Source organism: Myodes glareolus, chromosome 19, assembly GCF_982192425.1.
Source record: "Myodes glareolus chromosome 19, mMyoGla1.1, whole genome shotgun sequence".
NCBI lineage: Eukaryota > Metazoa > Chordata > Mammalia > Rodentia > Cricetidae > Myodes > Myodes glareolus.
This window is the reverse complement of record NC_142044.1, coordinates 48401942-48424714: the sequence shown is the minus strand read 5'-3', so window position 1 is coordinate 48424714 and position 22773 is coordinate 48401942. Positions and strand designations below refer to the sequence as shown.

At 50.3% G+C, this 22773-nt stretch overlaps 1 protein-coding gene across 2 annotated transcripts in view; it reads right to left on the bottom strand.

Moving 5' to 3' along the window:
• Gramd4 (GRAM domain containing 4) overlaps nucleotides 1-22773 on the bottom strand; it is a 76155-nt gene that overhangs the window by 52444 nt on the left and 938 nt on the right. The window contains exon 1 of one of the 2 annotated variants that reach the window (XM_085678868.2): nucleotides 7805-8019. The exons of the other annotated variant lie outside the window; for it this stretch is intronic. Coding sequence (XP_085534994.2) covers nucleotides 7805-7914 — 110 coding nt within the window. The 5' untranslated portion in view covers nucleotides 7915-8019. Of the gene's footprint in view, nucleotides 1-7804; nucleotides 8020-22773 lie in introns of those variants that run through there. 2 annotated transcript variants of the gene reach the window in all.

The following is a 22773-nucleotide window of genomic DNA, read 5'->3' as shown; positions in this document are numbered from 1 at the left end:
TACAGGGTATTAAAGACCCAGACTCTAGGGCTGGAGAGATGGCTCAGAGGTTAAGAGCACTGGCTCTTCCTGAGGTCCTGAGTTCAATTCCCAGCAACCACATGGTGGCCCTCAGCCATCTATAATAAGATCTGGAGCCTTCTTATGACATGTGCGTATGTAATAAACAAATAAGCTTTTTTTAAAAAAAAAGACCCAGACTCTAGACCTGTTATGTGATTTCTCTCCTATCTTTTCTGAGATAACTTGGGAGTTGCTTTGCTCTGTTCATTAATTCAGCTAGACTCGACTTATTGCATTGGTGGAGAAACCCACAACCGGGGATTTTCTAAATACTTATCAATAAGGGCTAGCTAGCATCAGGTGGGTGGGGGAGCCAGGTAGAGCTGAGAGCTAGTCCAGTGAGCCCCTCACTGAACCAACTCCAGCCTTAAACAGCTTCCCAGGTAAACAACCTGGGAGCCACCAAATGAGCTTCCCCTCCAGCTCCTCCTGCTTTCCTCAGCTTGGCTCAGCTATAGCCAGAGGCCATGGCAGCCAGAGACACAGTGGGGCTTAGACCCACACGCAGACCTAGCCCTGAATATGTACAGACCCAGCACTACCAGTGTAACTGCTACGAAACATTATATGTCTAAAAGCACACGCAGCAAGGAGATAATTCCCATCTGCCTGGTAGCCGGGGACCCCTCAGCACCCTTCACTTGTGGTCTCTGCATTAAAACTCAAGTCCCACAAATAGGAGAAAAACTGAAAAGCGAGCTACAAAGCCCTGCAGGTATGCCTGACACCTACAGCCCGCACAGCTAAAGCCTGCGTGATGCAATGCTTTAAGCGTGCTGGCTTTAAGGCAGAGTCTTCTGGTGGCCTGAGGGCAAGGTGGCTGGAAGCCGCTGTTCCAGAGAGTGCTAGACTGCAGGGGCGGCTCCCGGCCAGCCAGAAAAGACAAATGAAGTGAGGGCCACTGCTCAGGAGCCCTGCAGACAACCGCCTAGTAGGGCTTCTGGGCGCACCTAGTAGGGCTTCTGGGCGCGCCTGCTATGCCAGGCGTGCTGTTGGTTTGTTTTAAATTGCCCTTGTTTAAGACAAGATCTCAGGCTGGAGTTCAGGCTGACCTGTAATTCACTCTGTACTCAGGTTAGCTTCAAACTAGCAGCAATCCTTCTGCCGCAGCCTCCAGAATGCCAGGAGTATAGGCGTGAGCTTTAAGCACGCTTGAGTTCTGGTGCTGGGGTGAGGGCGAGGTGAGAGGTCTCAGCGAGGAGAAGAGTGCTCCTGGCCTGAGGGTTAGCCAGTGACAGCCAAGGAGGGCCACCCTACAGAAGGCCACACCACCAAGGGAAAGAGCCAGCTGGCGGATGTGCAGGGAAGGGAATGGCCAGGGTCCTCTTACCAAAACAAACCAGAGAGGAAATGGCAGAGGCAACTTTTGTCAAGGATCATCTCATTCCAAGCAAAGCATGGGGCCCCAAGTGACCTATGACCCACAGAGAAGAAATGGCAGTGGTTCCCCCAGGTGACCTATGACTCATAGAAGAAAGAAGGCAATGGTCCCCCCAAGTGACCTGTGTCCCACAGAGGAGAGAAGGTAGTGGCCAAGATTCAGGAAACAGGGCTGGGCGGTGGTGGTGCACGCCTTTAATCTCAGCACACAGTGGGCAGAGGCAGGCGGATCGCTCTGAGTTCGAGGCCAAGAGCTAGTTCCAGCACAGGCACCAAAGTGGGAAAAAAAAAAAGATTCAAGAAACAAAACGGAACACAGGTGGTGGACACAGAACCCAGCAGGCAGCTCAGGGTCCATTTAGGAGGCTCAACCAGATTTCATGGAGGAGTAGAGGTGGCAGAAATTAGCCATAGGTAATCACGCCATCCAGCCATCAACAATTCAACGCCAGCTACACCCTGCCAGAGACAAGCACCTGCTTGGTACTTCTCAGGCTATGCCTCAGTGAAGCCTAAGGTAGCAGCATTCCTGGTTCCTCTTCTCTGTCTTTAGACATGGCACGTACTATTTTAAAGAAATGAAGGAAGAGGACTTGGGGAAGGAAGTCACAGTTATCACGAGGCAGAAGATGGAATCTGGCCTTGCTGCTTCAGGACTCCTTTGGGGCCAAGCCAGGGTGTGAGCCTGCGTATGAGGCACGGTTAAGTGGTGTGTGTGTGTGTGTGTGTGTGTGTGTGTGTGAGCGTGCACACACACACAAACACACACAGTCACAACCACAGAGGACCAAGGAAAGCATCAGGAAGGGGGTCCCTGGAAGACTGAAAGCCCCAGTGACCCAGCAAGCTAATTTCTGAGTTCACATGCAAGAGAACGACACCAGGGGCTGAGGTGCCCGTATACCTCTGTCCATAGCAGAACACCCTCAGGAACATGGCCATATTCCCCCTGTCCATCACAGGGGACCCTGAGAAGAGCTACAGGGTCCTGCTCCACTGTTTTCCTCATCATTTTTGTAAGTGAACATGTGTTGTGTATGCCGACATGTAATGCAGCTGTTGTGGACATTCTTCAGTAAGTTAATAAATATTTTGAAGTAATTTCTGGTACAAGAAGTAGCCACAAACACAACCCACATAAACACAGCCCTGGAATATTCTCAGCCCCTGAAGGCTGTAAAGGAACCAAGGGCAAGGTGGAGCCCAAGCAGGAAGGAGTGGGAGGCAGGAGGGGTGAAAAGTAGCCTCAGAAGCCTCCCAGATAGATACTAGGCAACCACTGAACAGCAAACCAGTGGCCTTTGACCTGCCACCTAGGTCTTGGAGAGCTGAAGCGAGTCCCACAAGGATAATCTGGGAGAGGGGCCAGTGTGAGGAGGGTCTCACTTTAGAGTAGGAAGGCAGAGGAGACCAAGAACACCATTCCTGTCACAGGGCCACCTAGGGCAGCCATCTCCTTTCCAGTCACAGCCAGAAACAGCCCTGATTCATCTCTAAGTTACTAAGATATCAGGACTTCTAGTCTGCCTCGTGTACCTCTTAGAGGACCCAAGAGTCAGAGTAAAGGCTGGAGGCTGGCTCTTTGTCTAAACTTCACAGTGTGATCCCTGTCCAGAGCACACACTGATAGGCAGAGCCTGGGAGAAGCTGGCACCCAGGGGCGAGGCCAAGGAAAGGTGGGTGTTAGCCTGGAGGCCAGCAGGTGGCCTGGGCAAAACCAGATGGTGCCAGGATGGAAACTAAGGGGGCGGAGAAAGCGTCAGGGCTAGGGCTCCTCCCTGTCCTGACCTGTGGTTCCTGTGCATAAGCGCTGCCAAAAAAACATAGCTGGGATACCTCCAGGGCCACAGTAACCCAACTTCATCTTCATTCAGGTTTTTATTCTGATATTTGACTTCCATGTTTTATCAATAATAAATCTGAATGTGGCTGACAATGGGGGCTGACTGAGAAGCCATTGATAAAGGCACTGGGACTTGTCTCTACTGCATGTACTGGCTTTTTGGGACCCTCATCTATTTGGATGCAAAGCCTCCTAGTCCTGGATGTAGGGGGAAGGGCCTTGGACTTCCCACAGGGCAGGGTTCCCTGCCCTCTCTTAAGGAGGGAAGAGGAGGGAGGAGGGTGAGTGGGGGAGTGGGAGGGGAATGGGAGGAGGGGAGGAAGTGTAAATTTTTGAATGGAAAAAATAAAAAAACTTAGGTAAACTCTTCATATGGCCATCCAGCCTAACAGACTACCCCAGTCAGGACTTCAGGTAAGCCCTACATTTTCCCATCACATCAAGACTAGACAGCAGCCAGCTCTCCCAGAACTTGACCACAATCTCAATTTTCTCAGAGTTCCCCAAAGATGCCATCGGCCCCCAGACAACAGGAAGTAATTTTAAGAACACGATGCCCACATTCCTAAAAGGTAGGGAGGGTGTTTTTCGCCATGTGGTGGGTTATAGATGTTTATCATCACTTAGGGAAGTTGGTTGCAAATTGTTATTGGTCATGCTCAGGGAAGAAACTAGCAAAGAAGATTAGATTCAGGGATCTTCTGAAAGGAAAAAGGGGGATATAGGAATAATAGGGGAAGAAAGGTGAATTACTGAGTCTACTTTTAAACTAAAAAAAAAGCAACTACTGGTTTCAAATATTTTACATTGGTATGAATTTTTGTATATTAATACAAATTTAAGGTTATTTTTGCTATTCTGAATATATGTTTCCACTCTTGTTTAAGGTAATTTTGTATATTGATACAAATTTAAGGTTATTTTTGTTACATTGTATATATGTTTCTACTTTTGTTTAAAGTATTTTTGTATATTGATACAAATTTAAGGTTACTTTTGTTATATTGTATATATGTTTCTACTCTTGTTTAAAGGATTTTTGTATATTGATACAAATTTAAGGTTATTTTTGTTATTCTGTATATATGTTTCCACTCTTGTTTAAAGTATTTTTGTATATTGATACAAATTTAAGGTTATTTTTGTTATTCTGTATATATGTTTCCACTCTTGTTTAAAGTATTTTTGTATATTGATACAAATTTAAGGTTAGTTTTATTGTACTGTATATGTTTCTACTCTTGTTTCAGGTATTGCACCTATGCATCACATTAAACAACGTAATATAAAGTTCTATTTTTCTTGAAAATTATTATGACAAATTATTTTGGATAATTAAGAAATGCAGGTTAGTAGTTAGTCATCTATAAAAATCAAATCTGTGGCCATGTTAGGTATGCTTTCAAGGTCAAAGAGAGATATATTTTAGATAGATAGATGGTCTTCAAACACTCTGGAGACCTACAGAATATAGCATTTAAGATATTTTAATAAAATAAGGCTTTTCAGGAAGTGAGACACGTCTGCTCCTGGAAGAACCCATTTACTTAAAAAAATAAAAAAAAAGATGATGGGCATCAAAGAACCTCCATATAGAGTTTGCTTTGTTGTGGCAAAGTTATCCACTGGGAAGAAACTGCCCTTACCATGAATGCTGAAAGTATGCTGTCCAAATTGAACAAGCAGGACATAAAAGAAGGTAACTGCTGAACTTTGCCAAGACAAATTATGACAGTCCTCAAAATTCCTGCTTCACAAAAAAGTCTGTCAGATATTCTAGGCCTGTAGGCCAAAGATGGATTCCCCAACTTTGCAGAGGAAACTCGGTTGACTATCCAAGCAGTCAGATGTCTTTGTTGTTTCTAGAGGTTTAGAAGTTGTTTGATCTGCACTTCCTATTTACTCAGGTGACATTATATCCTTCTCAGGTCTCTAAAGGGGTTAAAGATGAGATAGTTATAGTTACGGTTTTCCTTGTTACTAATTTAGAAAAGAAACTCACAAAAGAGATGTAAAGTATAGAAGTTTGAGAAATATAAAAGTTTAAGTTGTTTATCTAAGAATATGCTTTAAGGTCTAAAAGTATTTTTTAAATTATTAATACAAGTTATGATAAAAAGTGGTTTAGGTATAAAACTCTGAACTCACCAAGATAAGATAGATAATACTTCTCCCAAACTTGCTAAATACAAATAGACTGGACATTATGAATATAATTTTTACCTGATAACTGTTCTTATTGTATATAGTTAAAAACTTTTTCTTTTTATTTAGATAAAAATGGGGGAATGTTGCAGGATATTTGATTGCACAGTGACACTCTGACTGTTAATAAAGTTTAACCTTGAATCAGGGGGTGGGGTTAGTGACTAGCTGACCAGAATTAACTACAGAGGTTTTGGAGGACCCAGGATACATATAGAGAGACACAGAAAGTAGCAAGGAGGAACTTAGAAAGATTCGCAGGCCCTTTTGGATCAGGGGAAGGAGAGAGGAAGGAGGTCGCTGGTTGCTTCTCTGATGCTTCTCTGATGAATCAGGTTTTTACCCCAATATTTGACTCCTGAGTTTTTATAATAACAAAAAAAATTAGACAAACTCTTCATGGCGTTTATGGGATGTAAGGTCCCCACCTGTCCTGAGCCTGGCAGTTCTTTGGCCCTTGGCCTTTCCTTTGGTAAGTGTTGAGTGAAAGTCTTTGGTGTCTTGTATGGAGGTCAGCTTTAGCTCCCCTTCCTGTCACATGTGGATTCTAAACCTGAACAAAGGTGAAGGATAGCCACAGGAGACAGTCTCTCTTTAAACAATCCCCTCTTCTGTCAGGGCTTCAGTGACTGACATTCATGTCATAAGCAGCAAGTTTTCCAAGCATAGTAAAGGCTACGGAGAGAAAGGTCGTTGGTGGCCAGACACAGCTGGGAGGCTCACTAACTTTCTGGCAAGGAGACTCCCCCCCAAATGGAGAATCCCTTCTCAACTAGGTCTATCGGACATCCACCCATACCTTTGTCCACCCAGATCCAGGATGGAGCAACCCAGAGATAGGTGGTACCGTCTCACTGCAAGGGACTGATGGGGGGAGTGCTCCCATCTTCCCCAGAGCACAGCCTCATGTCAAAGAACAAAGTTCATTGGTTAAATTTGGGTTGTCAGGCAATCCCGTGCTAGGCGATATTAATTCTCTAACAATGTGAATATCTAGATGGAAAAGTCAAGAGCCAGCTCTGCATCGGTTCCCACAGTGCGCAGTTCCCAGTGTAGTGAGGCCCACTCCCATGCAACTCAACACAGCTCAACAGGAGAAAGACCTGCCCTGTACTCCTTCGGGCATGGATCTCCAAGGGTCTATTGCATGTATGCTCTGGATTCTCCTAATGCGTTGGACCACGCTGATCTGACCTCACACCACCTCAGTGAATGCCAAGTCCACGGCCTGACCTTCCCCATTTCCTGTCCCCAGCATTTTCCACGCACACCTCCCCTGGCTCATTCACTCCTCCCTCAGGCCCAGCCTGAATTCAGCCTGAGAGCTGGCAAGGGTTGGTGCTTCAAGATCTCCTGAGTCCACACAGCTGTGGCCTTGACTTTCAGCTCCTGTTTCTGTCTCAAGTAATCCTGCTCAGCGCTGCGCCAAGGCCATATCACCATAGGGTCCCCTATCCTATGCTTTTGGGACGAGTTCCCGCAAGGAACCTCACCCCACACCCAGAACATCCAGAAACCAGGACCCAGCAGCTGACAAATCTGAAGCCATACAGTGTTGCAGAGTTCCAAAGGAAAGATGAAGGCGCAGCTCAGGGCTGGAGAGGTGGCTCAGCAGTTAAGAGCACTGGCTGCTCTTCCAGAGGACCAGGTTCAATTCCCAGCATTCACATAGAAGCTCACAACTGTCTGTAACTCCAGTTCCAGGGGACCCAACACCCATAGCAAAACACTAAAGCACATAAAGTAAAAAATTAATTGAAAGAAAGACAGACAGACAGAAAAAGCAGCTAGCTCATAGATCCAGGCCAGGACTACCTAGACCAGGTCCTGGATCTTCTATAATTAGAGCCCCGTGACGCCTCCCTCCACCATTACCACCACCCCTTCTCCACTCTCTTTTCTCCCCCACCCATTCCCATTTCCCCTCCAACATCCTTATCCCCTGGCCACACTTTTCACAGCAGCAAGAGAACCCCAAACATCTTATGAGTCATTCACATCTACCAGAAAAAGGCTACCACAGTCAGACCTTAGAAAACTACAGGAAACAGCCAAATAAATAAACAAACACATCTGACCACAACAGACCACTCTCTGCTTCAAAAGGCAAATTCTACAGGTAGAGACAGGTGACAAACAACAGCTGGAGCAGAACAACATTTGCCTCTCAAGTGAACTTGTCATAGACAGTAATTTCACATTTTTTTTTTAAAAAGGTGCATTTATCTTGTCCTAATGAAAACTACTCAAGAAAATCGGCTGAAAAGAAAGGGGGAAGGCAGAGGAGAGACCTCCACAAGCTTCCAAACTCACCACATTGTCTCAAGTCCACAGGCCTCGGGGTTAAGACTGTTCTCCCTCTGGGAAAACCCAAGCTCTGAAGCATGAAAATCCAACTGTAACACAGTCCTGCCTCCTGGCATGTCTCCGTCCACAGTCACACCACAGCTCCAAGGCCACACCTGGCACCAGACTGGGGCCTTCTCTCTCTATCCGGCAGAGACGGCTCCTGCTCCCTCAGCATAGCCAGTTCACTGCCCTCCAGGCCAGGGCCCAGGGCCCAAACGTCTGGCCCTAAGTCCCAGAGGAGGGCAGGTCTCAAGAAAGCAGGCGTGAAGACCCAGCCGGGCCGGATGAACAGGTTCACGAGAAATGCAGAGAAGGGAGGCTCCTGGTCTTCCACCAGACGGACAGCAGCTGAGTCAAATGTGAGGCAAGGAAACGCAAAGAAGAGGTGGTGGGGCACCGTGAGGGAAAGGTCCCAGGGTGCCAAAGGAGCAGCTCTGTGGAGCCTCACCTCCCAATTCCAAAGGGGAAAAAAAAAAACCCTGCCCACCAGTTAGATGAACTGGAAGAGCAAAAAGCTGGGCTGCACACAAAGGCACCCACCTCTCCTCCCAGAGGAGATGGGCATGAAACTCTGTCAGGCTTCACACGGTTCTATGCCAATGGACCTACTCCAGGCTGGACGGGTAGGGTGACACCTGTCATCATGCCACACACATACCTGCAGAAACTGATGTCTGACTCGGAAATGCCACCTAACCAGCTAACCCCACTCCCTGGGCTTCCAAAGCACAGCTCAAGCAGAGGAGGCATGGAGCTGAACCAGGCTATCATGTCCTCGTCATCAGCCCAGGCACAGGCGTAGAGAGAAACTTCAGACTAGAGGCTTCTGACTTCCGCTCAAGGTGCCAATCTGGGACCGTGATGATGAGTGCAGCAAGTCACCTCAAGGTGCAAGTTAGCAGAACTATCGTCGGGACAGGATGAGCTCCCTGTATACCCTACAGCCAGTGCCTGCTCACTCCTAATATCCACCTTCACCAGCCCCTGGATGAGCAGTGGGGTGGTTGGGGTAGTGAAAGGGTGAGGAATTTAAGGCCAGGAACCTGAAGAACCCAGAATGTACTAGCCATGGGTCCCCAAAGAGCCACGTGTAGTCACCTGACATGTGGTACAGGCTTTGTGATTCTCTAAACGTTTCTGTCTTGGCCTCAGGACACAGCTATTCCCCTCAATGCTGGGAGGGGACTCTGAGAGGGGCAGGAAGAGGTGTCCCCCATGGCTGTGCAGAGGCTGATGCCCCACAAGGGCTGGGCTGCCTCAATCAGAAGCCCCTTTTTCCTCTCAGAATCCATAATTCTCTGCTCTTGAGAACCCAGTGTCCCTAAGGATCATTGGCCTGAATATCAGGTGTCACTTCATTTTTCCAGGTACACAGCCTGCCATGGTTGCTAAGAAAGGGTTGTTGGACAAACTTTTCTAGGGAAGACATAACCAAATGTCTGCTCCCCCAGATACGGCACTAACGACGGACCAAAGTACTACTCCGCCAATGTCCAACTTACTGAACCAGTGAGTTTATTGTCTCACTAACAGGCCATGGGTCACCCCCAAACAGCCACACATTGGAAAGTCTTACCTCTGCATGGATAGTGACTTCCCCACAGCTGCATAGGTGGGGTCCCCTAGAGTTAGCCTTCCGTCCCCAATATACTAGAGCCCCTTCCCAGACCACAGCAAAGCCACCTGTAACTAGGGCAAAATCATACGCAGCTTTGGCTGGGCCGTGCAGGAGTAGCCGGGATCTCAGATTAGGGTCCAGAGGCTCTCCTTGCTTCCTTCTATAAGGGAATGCCAACAGCCAACAGGCCCTATCTCGGGGGTCTCTTGCAAGTTGTCCCCAGCTGTCTGAAGATGATGGCTGTTACACTGACAACATAGTGTCTACATGACCGGCCATGCAGGTGTCCAAGGGTTGGGGGGGGGGCAGTGTGCCCATCTCATGTGGCATTAAAGAGAGTCACAAAGCAGAAATCCAGAGTGGGAAGAGGAAAAAGCAAGTAGGCTAAAACCTGCTCTACTGGCTGATACCGCATGCCCGAGTCACCTCTGGACTGCTCCAGGGGCTGGGGGCAGAGTGTGGTTCCCCTTGAGCTGGTGTCACTCTGACACAGGGAAGGGGACATTTTCTGGGCCTGGGCCCTGGGGCCTGGGCGGGGGTATAGAACCCTGCATCTCTCACTCCTCTGCTGCCTGGTTGTGTGACCCGTAGCAGATGGACACAGGAGAAAGGAGCTGGGAGCTGGATCCACACCAAAAGGTTTGTTGCTTGGTGTGTACACACATCAGCAGACCACAAGATGGTCAATGTAGGGAGCCTGGAAACCTGGGAGCCTGCCTACTCCCTTCCAGCCTGGTTCCTTACTCCCTCCCAGCCTGGTTGCTTATGCCTTTGCATTTGCAGGGGGTCTCTACTTTTCCCAGGAGAGGCTGCCTCCTGAGGGACCAGAAGAGCCACAGCCTCCGTCTCTAGCCCCAGGCCTCTTGTCCCATCAGCACTGATTGCCCTTTGTCTAACTTTGCCCTGCCGAGAGCTGCCCACAAGGTCTCTCCAGGCCCAGAGAATAACTCTTCCTCTGCCTGGAGCCCCAGAAGACCTAGAAGCCTCCCTCTGATCCCTCACCTGCCCACTTATGCCTCAAGCCAGCTACCCCAAGCATGCCTACACATGCCTGGGCCCTCCACCTGCATGCTTTTCTACACCTGTCCTGGTTCTTCTCCTTCCCCCACCCAACCAGCCCTGTCTGATAAGACCGTGTTTGCCTCTCTCCGTAGGAAGGACCAGGGAATGGGGCCAGCCAGGTGGGAGGAAAGCTGACCAGGCAGGTGCCAGGCTCCTCAGACAAGCTGTGGTATGTACCTGTGCATACGGAGGCCAGAGTTTGACTCTAGGTGTCTCCTTCAGCTGCTCAAGTGGACCCAGAGCTCACTGATTTGGCTAGTCTACCCCACCCAGCTTGCTCAAGGTCCTGTCTCTGCCTCCTGCATACTGGAATTACAGCGGCTGCATTCCCTCTCTGATTGATGTGGGTGCTGGAGGTCCGAACTCCATCCTCACATATGCATGGCAAGCATCTGACCCACTGGGCCATCTCCCCAAGCCCAAATCTCTTTCTTAAAGGCCTGCCCTACCACTCTAGGCAACTCTAGGTGGATGCACCTACACCTGTCCTGTGGGCACCCCTCAGAGGGTAGGGAAGGAGCCACCATCTGCCCTCACATGGGGTAGGCCCCACAAGGATGAGACCACTGAGAAACAGCAGGAAGAGCCACACATCCCTTCCCTCATCATACTGCCTCACTCTCAGCGCACGGTGGAGACGGGGGATCGTCTGCTGGGAGAACATTCCAGGAAGGGAGATGTTCTCACTCAAGGTCTGGGGACAAAGAACACACTGGTGAGGATCCAATGGGAAATCTTGGGTCCCTGAAGTCGGAGTTCCCAACACTCCAGTTTATTCCCTTTCTGTTCCTGGTAAAGAGAAAATACCAACAAATCGAACAGAGGTAACAAGCATCCATGTTACTTAAGCAACTCCATTTTTCTCTGGCATTTGGGAGCGCAGTAGATAAAATCAATTCCTTTCGTGCCGTTCTTCAAACGCTTTCCTCTTTTGAAAACGCATGCAGAGATAGCTCTAATTTAGGTTATGTTGGTGAACCAAAATAATGGCCGAGCAGGGGTTTCTGTCTTCCAATTACACGGAATTTAGGACAAAATATTCATGTAAGTGATTCTGAGATACTTGATAAATAGGTCATAATGAGTTCATTTTGCTGCTAAAATCCTTCACACTCCACGCAGCAGAACTAACTCCCATGTCAGGAAGAGGTGGCAACAAGGCAGGAAGCAAGCAGCCCCTCCTGCAGCCTAGTGCACCCTGGAAGCAAAAACCAATTACAGCATCCATGTAAACCACTGGACCCTAAGTCCCTTGCGGTGGGAGGCATGCCTTGACAAGTGTAGGGAGCTGAGACTCCCTCCCTGCTCCCCCCCCCCGAGGCCTATGCATCAGCCAATCCCACGATGAATGAGCAAGGCCCCAGTGTAGCCGCTGAATTTTTTGAGTCAGTGCAGCAACACCCTGGACTATTTTCAATCCTATCATTAAATACTCAATTACAAAAGAAAAAAAAATACACCCTCGCCTACCTTAAAGGAACAATACTTATTTGTCAATTAAGTAAGCGGTTGGGGATGGGGTTTGACAGGGGAAGTTGGCCTCCATCCCCTGGCAACAGGATCCTACAGAGACTGCACCATACCTGTTGCACAGCCAAGACAAGCCCCGGTGGCCTGCTGAGCCAGGCCCTGGGGACAGGATTTGTACTCAGGCAACGGGCACCAATGGGCTCTCCTCAGACATTACAGTGTCCTCAATGCCTGTCCCAGGCCCTCAGCCAACTGCTGGGCACAGAGGGGAGGAGGTACCTGCCTTCGTGGCGCCTACTGCAATGGGAAAAGGGGGTGACAAACTGTCCAGTCCTCAGATTGGGGCTAGCCTATCAATGTCACCGGATGCCTCTGACTGTGCCTAGCTCATGGAGAGGGGTGGGGATGGCCTTTCCGTGGGACACAACTCACAGCAGTCTGACTGTGCTGGGAAGGTCAGTGAATTCAGGTTTAAATCAGTAAAGTCCTTTTACCCCAGGTCATGTCAGGGGTGGCATGCAGAACTGGTAGCTGAGCATCTCCCAGAAGCCCTCCTCTCCTCCAAAGTAAGGTCTATGACAGCCTTGGGTCTACACCAACCTCTGGCTCAGCCACTCAGGTTAGCAGTGGGGACACACACTAGCTTCGGAGCTACTGGCCTCGCAGTTTTCTCGCTTTCTGGCCTTGGGGAAGGAACCTGACCTCTCTGAACCAGTCCTACAGCACAGAATCCACGAGATTGTGGCATCTCCTACCAACAAACATACCGTGCCGTATGTAATAAGTGGTGGGAAGGTCCTAAGAAGGAATGGGAGATTATGTGACAGTCTGACATTGTCTGCTAAGGGGTGCCCCAGGGGAAGGGAGGGAAAAGAAGAGGTTCAGGCAGATACAAGGGGACCTTCAGGGGTGCATATGGTGGCGGGTCACCCAGAAGACTGAGGAGAGGGGCCACTGGAAGACTTGAGGGTTACTCCTCAAGGCCCATGCCCAAGAACAAGAGCGAAGACAGGACTGAGCTTTGGAAATACATAAACCAGTTACCTAACAGGATGGCAAGAGCGTGGGCCCTGCCAAAAGGCAAGGTGGGACCTCTCTGATACCCATTTCCTCATCTGCACTGTGGAGACCACATGGTACCTTTTGAGGTTATTGTAGGGGGATGGAAGGCTCCTCCATACACCCGTGCCCCCCTGCAGGTATTACTATAAAAGAATGGCCCACCCACTCTGCCTTGGACAGCCTCAGGTATCTCTCCCTGGGCCCAATCAACCCAGTCCCCATACTGCCATCTGCCCTTGGGCTACTTAGGGCAGAGATTCTGCTATCCAAAGCTCCCCAACACCTAGGGCTCCCCAGCATTCAGGACTCTTTTTTTATGGAGGTTCCATGGCTTTGGTAGCTGCGAAGAAGGTCCCATACTGTGGAAAGCCTTCCCTCTATAGCACTGTCGCGGGCATCTTGCTCTACCTAGCAGCTGCCCTGGATGGCTATGGGCCACCAGCATGCAGACCCAGGTTTTACTCGGTCTCACAGCTGACACTACTTGAGTGGGCCCTTTCCGCATGACGTCTCAGTGCCTGCAAGCACTCTGTGGTCACTGGCCTCACTCTGGACAAAAAAATGAGAGACACTCAGGGAGGCCCAGCCACTTGTTCTGGGTCCCACCACTATGGCATGGCTTAGGGCAGAGGGCTTTAGCACTAGTCAGTCAGGACCAACAACTGCCACCCAGACTCTTCCAATCCAATACCTTCCCCACATCTTGTGGGACCACCAAGGCCTAGCCCAAGTGACAGGGATGTAGGGCTAGGGGAAGTGTCACTATGGTATCCCCGGGTCAGGAGAAGGGAGAGGTCCAGAGCTGGAGTACCTACAGCAGGCTAGGCAGGAGGCCAGAGGAATAAAGAGCAACTTAAGAGCTTTGAGGACCCCGATGCCTGGGCCCATCTGTAGATGGCCAGTCCTAAAGTGCAGAGCTGGCTACGTGGCTGCAGGAGGTCAGCTGGGGATTTTAAAAACCCAGAAAGTAGCTGGCCAGGGTCCAGCTCCCCGTTTCCTGCCTATCAGCATCCCACCCTGCCCCACCCCAATACATCAATGTACACAGAGCACCCACCCATGGCTATGCTGGGAGTCAGACAGTCTTCCCCTCATCCACACTGCTTTGCGGGACTCAAGGGGCTGGGATGCTTGCCTTCCTCTCAGGGAGCTGGCCTTTGGGCCTCCCGAGCCCTGATATGTAACAGCCACATGAGGCGCCTGGCACCTGTTGGCACTCACCGTCCTATGCAGATTTAGAACTAGCAGACCTGGATTACAGGGCCTGCCTCTCCTAGGGAGTCCCATCTAGTCCCCAAGCCGTCCGCTCTGCGAGTTACAATTCTCAATGTCCAGCTCAGAGAGCAAGGCGCAGATGGCCCAGCCCAAACCCAACAGAGCCTGACCTTCCGAACCCAGCAGCTTGGACACCACCCACTTCAATGCCTTCTCTGCCCCCACCTCAACTATGCCCTTGTCCCTTGCCATTTGCCTCCAATCCAGAGAGGAGTGGGGCTCCCAGTAGGGTGGGGAGGGGTGTAGGAGGCCATCCAGGCCATCCTCCTGGGGCTCCACCCTGGTGCTGCGGGCGGCTGACTCACGTTTCATTTCCTTTCTACAAAGACAACTGTGTGTGTGGTAACGTCGCACGTGGGCCGCTCCCACCGTTGGGCAGTGGCCCCAAAGACCAACAGCAGACACTAACGTATGCATTCCTCTGAGTCCCACCTCCAGCACCTGCGAGCCCCTCCCCTTCCACTCTTCACTCTCCCTCTCTCCTTCCACACCCTCCCCCCTTCTCAACTGTATTTAAACCTTCTGACGGAAATGCTTTCTGAAGTGATTCACACACCCCTGCACTCTTCAGCAAGCTGTTGAGCAAAATGTCACCTCCCTTCTTGATCCAGGATCTACGAAGAACGCCTGTTACACGTTCTTCGAGGTCACACCAGCTCTGACCTCCAACCCCTCCCCACCCCCATTTCCAGCCCACCACCACCACCACTCATCCCTGACTACCTCTCAGCATTGTCTTGGGAAATGACACATGACCCCCTCCCTTCTTTGATCAGACCCCTGACCGTTCCCTCTGGGTAAAATGGGTGAAGAAGGGGCAAGCCTCTGAAGCTAGAATGGGACCCCAAAAAGGCATATTCTGAGGCTCTCCGGGGCACAGACAGTGTAGCTTTCTTCTATGCTGAGGGATGTCACTCTGGACAGCTGGGCTTCCAGCCAGCTTCCCACCCATGCCCACACACACTCAAACCTCAGGTTCCACTTCTCAGACTTGGGAAATGACTCATACACCCTCCCCCCTCTATGCCCAGCAGTGGCTAGGGAAGAAATAAAATCATCTCCTCTAGTTCAGGGTCCCTTCCCCAAGTCCCCGGCTCAACAAAACCCAGAAGGGTCCTGGACTTAACTGAAAACTTCACTAGGGCATGGATTAATCCATCCTGTCTATGGAAAACAAATGAATGGGCACGGAGCAAGCCAAGAACCCCCTAGCCTGTGGCTTTGCAGGTACTCCTTGGACAGCAAGCTGTAGTGGCCTCTCCTGAAAACAGAATGGGTTCTGAGACACTGGAGTGGATGTCTTTATTTATTCATTTATTTTTAGTCTGGACTGAGTATCGAATCACAGAGCCTCATACAAGCTGAGTGACAGCCATACCACTGAACTACATTTGTGGCTCTTTTAATTTTGTTTTGAGACAGGGTCTCCCTGAGAAGCCTGACTTTGAACTCACAGTCCCCCTGCCTCAGCCTTCTGTGGACACATGCCCATTATTTAGTTATCTGTTTGTTTGTTTGTTTGTTTTTTTAAAAGAACTTGAGGTTTCATTGAGAGTTGGTGGCGCACACCTTTAATCTCAGCACTCAGAAGGCAAAGGCAGGCAGATCTCTGTGAGTTCGAGGCCAGCCTGATCTACAGAGTGAGTTCCAGGACAGGCTCCAAAGCTACACAGAGAAACCCTGACTTGAAAAATCAGAAACAACAAAAAAGGGTCAGGGGGAGAATTTGAAGTTTCTTTCTTTAAAGATTTATTTATTTTTATTTTATGTGTATGAGTGTTTTGCCGAGTGTTTTGCCTGCCTGCATGCATGTGTGTGCACGACACGCATGCCTGGTACCCATAGAGGTCAAAAGAGGGTATCAGGTCCACTGGAACTGGAGTTACAGACAGTTCTGAGCTGCCATGTGGGTGCTGGGAACTAAACCCTGGTCCTCTGCTAGAGCAGCACGTGCTCTTTAACACTGAGCATCTCTGAGTTTTAAAGGCCAGACCGTTCCCTCAATGGGCCATCCAGAGTATGCCTTCCTGACATCATGGGTCCCATCCCAAGTGTCCTCTGGGCTACAGGCCCCGGCAACCTGCCTGGGCTGCAGGGTAGGACAACCAGGTTACCATGAAGGAGCACAGACCTTCACTAACACAGCCATGCTTACCAGTCCATCTCTCGGACAACACGCAGCCATGCTACCCTTCAGTGGGGACATTTGGCACTGTCCAGTGTCCAGCATGGAGCACGTCCTTGATAAGCATGTACAGAGAAAAGGCTGGGTGCACAGATGAAGCTGGGATCTTTGGAGCCAGGGCTTCTTAAAGCGAAACCAGAAACTCTCTCCCTGTATCAGTATTCAACAGTGGGAGAAAAAAACATCCTTCTAAGATAAAAAAAAAAAAAAAAAAACACCCAGATGTCAGTATGTATAGATAGCAATGTACATGCCCCTCTGTACAAGTATAGACAGTGGAGCTCACACTCACACATACACACACACACACACACACACACACACACACCGTGAATCCCCTCTATCACCTCCATGTCCAACAGGGATTGGGGTGGCATCTAATCCTGGACACAGAGGGTTCAGCCTACATGGCATAGAAAATAGAATCCCAACCATTGAAGAGTGTCATTGAGCCTAGCCCAGAGTCTTTTGAGTACCCTGTCTCTCTTCGGTTCAAGGGGACAGCAATGTGAAGCAGAGGTACTGTCCAGGCATCTCCTGAGCCTGTTGAGTTAGTTGCTTTCTTCTGAAACAGTGAGATTCCTTAGCCCTGCTCTAAGGTCCCTCATCAGGGCTGGGACCTGCTCCCCCACACCTGCCTATCCGTTCAGCCTGCACCCAGCTCATTTCCAACCTACACAATTCCTGCCTAAAACAGTTCTGTGTGTACACCCACCCCCACCCTGCCATAGGCACCAGCAGCTGATGGCCTGAACAGCTGGGACAGGCCAGTGACTACCATCGAGTCCACTATAAAGAAATGGAACCAAGTAAAAGCCCAAGTCAGCAAAGACTGAATGCCCACTTTGGTCCCTTTTCCCGCCACGGGTGGCAACAGCGCATGTGTGGCACTTCCCCGAATGGCAAGGAGGTGTACCTTGTGTGCTCAGAGAACCCTTCAAAGATTCCTCCCTACTGAAGTGGCAAGTTCAGAGGCAGAGAAGAGACAGACCCAGTCAGGATTAAAACTCAAAGACCTCGAAGCTTTCTAGCAGTCAGCCGGCAGCCTTCCTCCTCCCTGCCCGACTATCGGGATTCCTTCGAAAGTGAAGCCCCACTCTCACGCTCAAAGGAATGTCCCAATCTGTGCCCATCCCACAGCCAGGCTGTTGAGCACAGCAGGGAAGTCCCCATCCACAGCTTCTCCTTGTCTCTCCCTCCTGTCATAGAACCAGTCACAGAAGCATCTCTTCTGTGGTTGAGGGGAGGTGGTGGCCCCTCTCTAAGCTCTGCAGGCCCAAAGTGCATACCCACTGCATGGGCTGGGGAAGGTCTGGGTTGGCAACTCTCTCCAAGCGCTGCAAGGTAACAGCTCTGATCCCGCCTTGTGAGTACTGACGTTGAAGGATTAAGCGCGTGAGTGGCTAAGGGAGAAAGAGCCTGACTCCACGATGCTGAGATGGAATGGTATTATCTACAAGAAGAGACCAGAACCATCCATGGGGTGATCAGACTGGAGCTGGTCATCCCTTGTTATAGACGCGCATGGCCATGCATGGATGTGTTCATGGGCCGATGCAGCTACACAGGAGTTAGAGTTCACACATGCACTTCCTGTTCTTCTATTTGAAAGGGTCTAAAAGCAACCAAACCCCAGTAGCAACCACTGCCCCCTATATCTGGGTTTCTGATACTGGTCTCCGGGGAAAGAGCCTGGGCTCCCTATAGAATGAGCAGACTCTAGGGCTGAACCTGAAGCAGCCTGTGGGCTACACAGCCGTGATGTGTTCAGGCTCTCACAGAGAGGCGCTGTCTACGGGACCCAGGGGCAACTAAAAGAGCAGCAAGGAAATGAATCAAGTGGAATCGCACGGTAAAGTGTAAAGTATGAATCAACATGAATAGAAATCAATGCTTAATAAGCGGTTAAATGAAGAATAGACAATTGCCAAATCTACACAGAATTCCAAATAACTCAAGTCCTTGGTCCTTAAGGGGGAAGCACAGAGCCCCTTTCGTTCCTCGGTGGTGGAATACACTGTGAATTCCTTCCAAAGAGTGTGGCTGGGAGGGCCTTGACCCTGAGGCCTCTTGACAAATATACCTAGGCCAAGGGTACACCAACAGCAATGAGTCACACCGAAAGGTACTGAGAATGCTGCCCTTCCCAAGCCATCGGTCTCCCCAGACTCATCACGACAAAAACATCTACATTTCAAAAGAGGACTCTCAATGCAGGGCTCTGCAGCCCACCAAACGTCTCCTGGACAGGGGTCACAGTCAAGAGGAGCCTAAGGAGATGTGACAACCAGACATATGTGGGACCCGGATGGGGTTCTGGGACCAAAACAAGGACAGGAGGCAAAAATGAAGATAACCTGTCAAGCAAAGGACTTCATCAACAACCATGTGAGAGGCTGATGGTAAAATGGTCACCTACCCCTGATGGCCTGCATTCCATCCCTAGGGATGGAGACGCACATAGTAGAAAGAGAGAAGTGACTCCCAAAAGTTGTCCTCTGGCCTTCACATGAACGCTATGACATTTTGTACCCACAAACACAAACGTATTTGTCCCCAAATACTACAAGTAAACCATGGTCAGCGGGATTGGAGGATGGGGGGGGGATTGGAGGGGTTGGAGGGATGGGGAGGGGATATAAGGGGTGGGGAGAGTTGGGGGGGTTGCAACAGGCACAATTGCCACCACAACACATCCACAGTGAACAAGGAAAGCTGACACAAAGGCCACCCGCCTGTGATTACAGGTACATGAAGAATCCAGAGAAGGCAAACCCATAGCTAATCTAGCATGGTGGTGGCCTCAGCTACGGAAAGAGGCTGTGGGGTACCAGCTATCCGGTCCTTGCCTCATTCTGGAAACATCCTCTAGATTGTGGTGATGGTTGACGAGATTATCAACGGTTTAAAAAGCAGCAAATTGTATCTGTAAAGGGTGGGTAGTGTGGTGTGTGAATTACACCTTAACAAAGACTTAAAAAGAACAAACTCTATCCTGGTCTTGTTCCCTCCCTGCGGAAGCTGTCAGAGGTCCCTCCTGGTCACACAGCCTGGCTCAACTATGGATGGACCCTAAAGCTAGGGTCCCTTCAGTATGAACTGCCAAATATCCCAGAGAAGGCAGAGCGCAACGGTCACTCATTGCCATGACAGCTCACTAGAGGCTGTCGAACACAAGGAACATGGCGCTACTACATGAGTGTGGAGAGACCCTGGCTTTCAAAAGCCCACTTTCTACATGGGAGGCAAACGGGGAAAAAAGGAATAGTCTTGTATCTTGGGGAAAGCCCCAAACTTCTCTGCATTGGAGGAACCCTTCTTGTGAGACGGAGCCCACCACAGCCCGAGCTTCAGGAGCCAGAGAAACAAACTATGAGAATGTCTCCCAGGAATGTGGCCAGGCCCTGTGAGAGACACTGCTGCGTGCCTTGAATGCCGCAGGACCCCTCTAAACTCAGCTTTGCAGGATTACCACAGGGCCCTGGAGCCGCTCTGCCACAAGCCACCACGCAAGCTCAAACCTGAGCTCTGCTCCAACCCTCATTAGCACTTGAGCAAGCTGTGCCCCTCCCTCTCTGGGCCTCAGTTTCCTCACCTGGTGATTGTAGCATAAGTGTGTGGGGGTGTGATGACTCTGGGAGACACGCAGTGCAGCGTCTGTCTCCTGCGACTGTTTTTTTTCTCAGATAGGCCAATACTTCCTGTCTTCCTGTAGAACCACAGGGGACTTTAATCACAGGCTTAAGTAGAATCACAACTCTGGTTATAAGTCAAACACCAAACAGTCTTAACAATGGCTTTTCGATGTCAAATGTTATTAGTGGTGACTTACAGTCTAAAGTCCCTTCCCAGGCCTTCGGTACTGGCCACACGCAGACACCCCAGGAAACTCTGGTCTGTCACATCTGTTCTTTTGCTTTATAGGACATTTCTCCACCAGCCACAGACTCAGGCCCACCCACCTGGGCTGGGCTGCACACGGAATCCAGGCCTCCTCCCTGCAGGCCTCCTCCCCACACCTGGCTGATGAAGACTTGGACTTTCACCCCCTTTCTAAGCACTGTTTTCTAGTTCTGCCCAGTGCAAATCCAAGGAGAAAGCAACCCCAGAGCCACTATGGCACCACCATAGCCCCCAGATAGTTCGCAGGGCTCATATATCAAACCTTCCAGAACCTACATTTATGGTCAAGCTGCCCTGGGGTGCCCTAGGATGTCGGCCTCCCTGGAAATGGCCACCTGAGGCCAAGGAAAGAAGATCTACCTCAGAGCAAGTTCACCTGCATTCACCTGTGACTCTGTTCGCAGGCTCCCATCTTATCTCCCCGGATTCATGATCACCGGTTCTCCAAGGAGGACACCCTCGACCCACTGCAAAGCTGTCAGCAGCTGCCCCTGCAGCCGCCTACACCAGTGGGCCACAGGCACGCCTCTCGCTGCTAACGGGGCCGCCTGTCCCCTCGCGGTCTACTTTGTGGGAAGAAGCAAGGACTCAGAAAAGGTGACCCAACTGTACACCAGTGACAAGCATCCCCACTAACAGGTGTTGCCACCAAGACACTAAGTGCACCCATCCTGAAACAAAAAGAAGGTCAAACACCAGAGTGGAGAGGACAGGGCTGTTCAGGAGGAGAACCTGCCCAGCTCCCCAAGAGAGGATGGCCACCAAACATGAGCCTCTGGCTGGAGATACTTCACCCCAGAATAAATGTCCCCAATCCTGTAAAAGGCTCAGTAGGTCAGGTGCTCCAGAGAGAAACCCTACCAGAGCATGGACAACTGGATGGGACTTTCACATGTTATCCCCAGAGAAGTAAGGGACTCCAGGTAGCACAAGAATCAACAAGGATCCCACATCAGAACACTGAGCCTTTCTGCTTCTCCAGACATGGATTCTGCTTCCGTCCAGATGTGACACGGCTGGAGCTGGTGTTTCTAAACATCTGTGACTTCTCTGCTGGGCTCTTCTTACGGAGCTATGCTGAGGCCATGCCAGCGCTACCAAGAGCATCGCAGGGCCTTCAATGGCACTGTTTCCATTGTGCGAGCACTCTCTATTGTGAGGCGGAAATGTCGATTCAGGAAACAGGTCTGAGTCTCCTCTTTCTAGGTGGTGAAGGTGAAGCCCAGCAAGAATGAGGGCAGCAGAGGCCATCACTGCTGGCACTGGCAACCGCTCTGACTGCTGGCGCCAGTCCGGGTAAGCCAGGGTAACAGATAACAGAGGACGCCCAGGAGGTTTGAAGAGAGAGAGAGAGAGACCACTGGTCCTTCCCTAGGAGAGGCACCCCTGCAAAGCCCCTCTGGCTTCCTGGGTAGGAGGCACAAGCTAAAGAGGTGCCCAGGCTGTGTAGAAACAGATCTCAACTCTGAGACTGTCCCGGATGGCTTGCAAGATATAAATCCTAGCATGAACTCAAACAGACATCACTGGGACCATTGAGGATAGCCACGCTCCCTCCCATCAGCCAGGACAGCTGAGGAGAAACAAGCAGAGCAGGGAAATGGTGGTCCACGAAGTATGTGGTCCCGGGCATCCAACACCCCCCCCCAGTCATTGGTGCCTAGCCCAGTCTCCCTGGGAGTTCAGTATTCAATATCACAGCAAAGGTAGGGGGTTCCAACCTCCAGAAGTGGCTTGGGAAGGAGGGAGGAGCAGGTGTACTAACTGAGACCCCCAAGTTGGGGTGTCCCAGAGAATATCTGTAGGTTGTGGGTTCATCCTAGCATGGGGCAGAGATAATAAAACACCCTCACAGCGCCAGGCTGTGTGTCCCCAAACGGGCCTGGGAACAGGTTGGGCGGTGGCAGAATGAGAGAAGATTCCTCAGATATCTGCAGGTTCACTAAGGTCACCAGAGAGGCAAAGGGCAGGACAGCCTGGCCTGACTCTTGACCTAGGGTGTGTCTGGCCAGCATGGAACCTATATCGTATCATTAATCCTCTTATCTTCTTCTTCGTCACTCACTGATGGGGAAACTGAGGCAGGGGATGCTCACTGCCTTGCCCAATGTCACAGAGCAGGTATATAAAAAAAAGGAACTTCCAACTGTCCTTTATTTCAAGCCCTACAGAGCACAGACCATGACCCTACTCTTGGGTCTGACCCTAAAGCAAATCCCTCTGCCTAGCTGGGCTTCAGTGAGACTGTGGAGGGTTGAGACTCAGGACCTTAGAACTTATTTTGTCTCTAATCTACAGAGGCAAGGAAGGAAGAGAATGCTCCCTAAAAAGGTCTCCCCCATACCGAATCTCTCCTAC